Here is a 3,057-nt window from a genome sequence, read left to right on the forward strand (position 1 = left end):
AAAAAGAAGGAAAAGAAAAAAAAAAGATGAAAAAGAAAAGAGGAAAGAGAAAATGTAGGGAAAGAAATGAGGTTCAATCCTCATATATTGGGTCACAAAAATGATCCAACGGGAACGATTTTAATACAGCAAGTAAAATAAAATAATTCAAACGCAGTGATTAAAATGAAAATAAACAATTAAACCCCACAACAAGTTAATTTAATTTGAGAAGAAATTTAAACGCGTAAAAATAATTAATTTAGAGAAAGCACTTCAAAAATAATTTTCGTAAACTAAAAATTATAAAAATAACACAACTAAAAAATCTAACAATTTTAAAACAAGAGAATAAATTTTAAATTAATAATAAATAATATTTCAATTAAAAATATACTAAAATACGAGGTGTTACATATAAAGATGAAACTGACAAATTATTGAATTTAACAACTTGAGAAACAATTCATTTTGAGGGGTGGCCCAAACGGTGATGCCACAAAGCATCGGTGGTGCATTCGCCAGTATAGGCAGTAATTTGGTGTGGAGTAGCAAGAGTAGAAAGCGGGTACATGCCATTCTCACAGCTTCCTTGCAGCAAAGTCACCCCTGTGATCCAATCCTTCACAAGAAAATAATCAGGGTGAAATTCAATGTGCACATTATTGGTCTTAGTAAGATGATGCACAGAAATAAGATTCTTGTGAATAGCTGGTACACAAAGAGTATCACGTAATTGAAAAATTCGACCAGCAGACTGTAAAGCAATAGAACCAATATGAGTGACAGATAAACCTGAACCATCTCCAATGACCACAACATCAGTACCATCATATTCAGAGTGGATAGATAAGTTAGAGAGGTCTGAGGTGATGTTGTGGGATGCATCAGAGTCAAGAAGCGATTTCGCACTCTTGCCTGTTGATTTATTGGCACAGTTGGCAGACATAGACTACAAATTCGGACACGAGCGGGCTGTGTGTCCAAGTTCTTCACAAAACTGATATTTTGGTTTTCTACGAGGTTGATTATTATGATACTGACATTTTGGTAGTTGTTCTTGTAGGACCGAGTGGGAGAAGGACCATCATGTCTCTGGGTAGCATTGGCAGTAGCAACGAGTTGAGCTTGAGAGGTCTCCAAGCGCTTCAAGTATGCCTCATGAGAACTAAGGACATCATGGAGTTCTTCAAATGAAAGGGAGGTTGCTCTGGTGCGGATAGGAGCGACGATGTCCCTATAGTCAGACCCGAGGCCATTGAGTACATAGAGAGTAACATCATCATCAGAGACAGGCGCATCAATCATGGCAAGTTCATCAATGGTGGTACGAGTAGCTTGGAGATAATCAGCGATTGATTGGTCACCACGTTGTAGAAGGGTCAGGGATTCCTTGAGTTGCATCACCCTTGTACGAGAACGATTTGCATAAAGCCGTGAGAGATGAGACCAAGCTTCAGCAGAGGTCTGCACCGTGGTAATGAGAGGAGAGATATTGTCGGAAACAGACGCTGAAATGGAGTTGAGTAGCAGCTGGTCCTGGCGGAACCAGTGTTCAGCAGTAGCACGGGCAGAGAGATCAGAGTCACCATCTGGACATGGTGCTGGTGGGCACTTCGCTGAGCCGTCGAGAAAATCCGTAAGGTCATATCCATGAAGAAGGGACTGCAAGGTGGCACTCTACGCAGGAATTTTGATGGTGTAAGTCGCTGCAATTGGTTTGTGTTGATGGTGATAAGGACAGGGTCTTTATCAGAGGAAGAGATGGAAGACACCATTGTTGTGGAAGCAGGGGAAAAAAAATTTTAGAATCGGACGACGTCTGATACCATATAAGAAAAACAACATTTTTATTCAAAACTCTGTTGTATTCTATCTGTAGTGCTTTACATATATATACATGTATTGACTTATAAACAAGGGAAGTAATTTACAAGGAAAGAAATGAAGGTGGACGTGCGGACGTGAAGGTGCTGAAATCGTGCAGATCGTGATACGCTCCTGCACTAGAATCATGCAAATCGCATTACGCTCATCAGCTACGACATTGGCTTGATTGGTGGGATCTCTTTTACAGTACAAAGCTCACTCTATTTTCGGCATTGTTGAGCAGAACACTTGGTGACAATGTGGAGACTGGTTGGCCGTGGGTGGAGGCTGGCATTTTAGTGTTGGGTGGCACTGGGGTAGCTTCCGTTGTGCAGGAGCAAGTGCTGGAAATGGTGGTTGGTAATGGGAAGGGGGCTTACAGTTGTCATGTCTTACACGGCTACTGGTTGCAGGGTCACGGGTTTACTTCATGTGTGTATCTGTCAAGCAACATTGCGTGGCTGTGGAAAGAGGAGTTGGAAGGCGGATTTGGTTGGCAGGAGGCACATGAGAGGGGTGGGAGATAGAGGTGGAAGAGAGATGCATTGGGCTAGGGTATGGCTTGGGTGGCAAAACTCAGAGAAATTAGAGGGGTGTAAATGTTCGCTGAGAAGAAAAATAAAACCGTGTGAGAGAGAGTGATGGGGAGAAGCAACCGTCGGTGGCGTGGGGATGGCCGACATGGATCGTGGCCTTGGCGTGTGAACGTGGGATGCAATTGGTTCATAGTGCTCGTTAAGTATTACTCCAATGTGGCTGCAGGAGGAGGTTGTTGGTTGTTGACTACTTGTGGTGCTTCCTGGACGTAGGAACGTGGGGGACTGAACGTGCAGCAGCTTGGGGAAATTCCGGGGAAGTTTCTATGTATGTGAGGGTATGTATGTATTTATGTAGGTAATCGAAACCCTGGAGAATTAGAAAAACAAAAAGAAGAAATGTGCATGAGATATTGAGTAGTCGGGTTGGGCTTTTAAAATTAATCTTGGGCTAACTACAAAAGAAATGCACACTTGGTCTACAAATTATTAAAAGGGTTTTAACCTAATTACAAGCTCAATAAAAATTTATATAATACCAAAATAAAAATAAAAGAAATTTTTGGGCCCGTAGCCTACTCCAAAATTACTCGTTAAAACTTAAGTGGACTTTTCGTCCATATTGATCTGAAAAAAAAAAAGAAATTGGATGCGAGCTTCGTGCTGGACCCGA

The 3,057-nt window shown here is 41.6% G+C and overlaps 1 protein-coding gene across 1 annotated transcript; it reads right to left on the bottom strand.

Annotated features, from left to right (window-relative positions):
• Nucleotides 1-414: 414 nt before the first annotated feature.
• LOC108985616 lies at nucleotides 415-2,715 on the bottom strand. The gene is made up of 2 exons (XM_018957974.1): nucleotides 1,914-2,715; nucleotides 415-1,801 (listed from the first exon to the last, which is right to left on the bottom strand). Exon 2 carries the CDS (start codon nucleotides 1,381-1,383, stop codon nucleotides 604-606), a length of 780 nt encoding a protein of 259 aa, XP_018813519.1. The 5' UTR covers nucleotides 1,384-1,801; nucleotides 1,914-2,715; the 3' UTR covers nucleotides 415-603.
• Between the last annotated feature and the right edge of the window lie 342 nt (nucleotides 2,716-3,057).

This window comes from Juglans regia, chromosome 6 (assembly GCF_001411555.2).
Source record: "Juglans regia cultivar Chandler chromosome 6, Walnut 2.0, whole genome shotgun sequence".
NCBI classification, from domain to species: domain Eukaryota; kingdom Viridiplantae; phylum Streptophyta; class Magnoliopsida; order Fagales; family Juglandaceae; genus Juglans; species Juglans regia.

What these genes read in the sequence shown, in the direction of transcription:
- LOC108985616 (XM_018957974.1), bottom strand. Translation starts at nt 1,383, where the DNA reads ATGCAACTCAAGGAATCCCTGACCCTTCTACAACGTGGTGACCAATCA.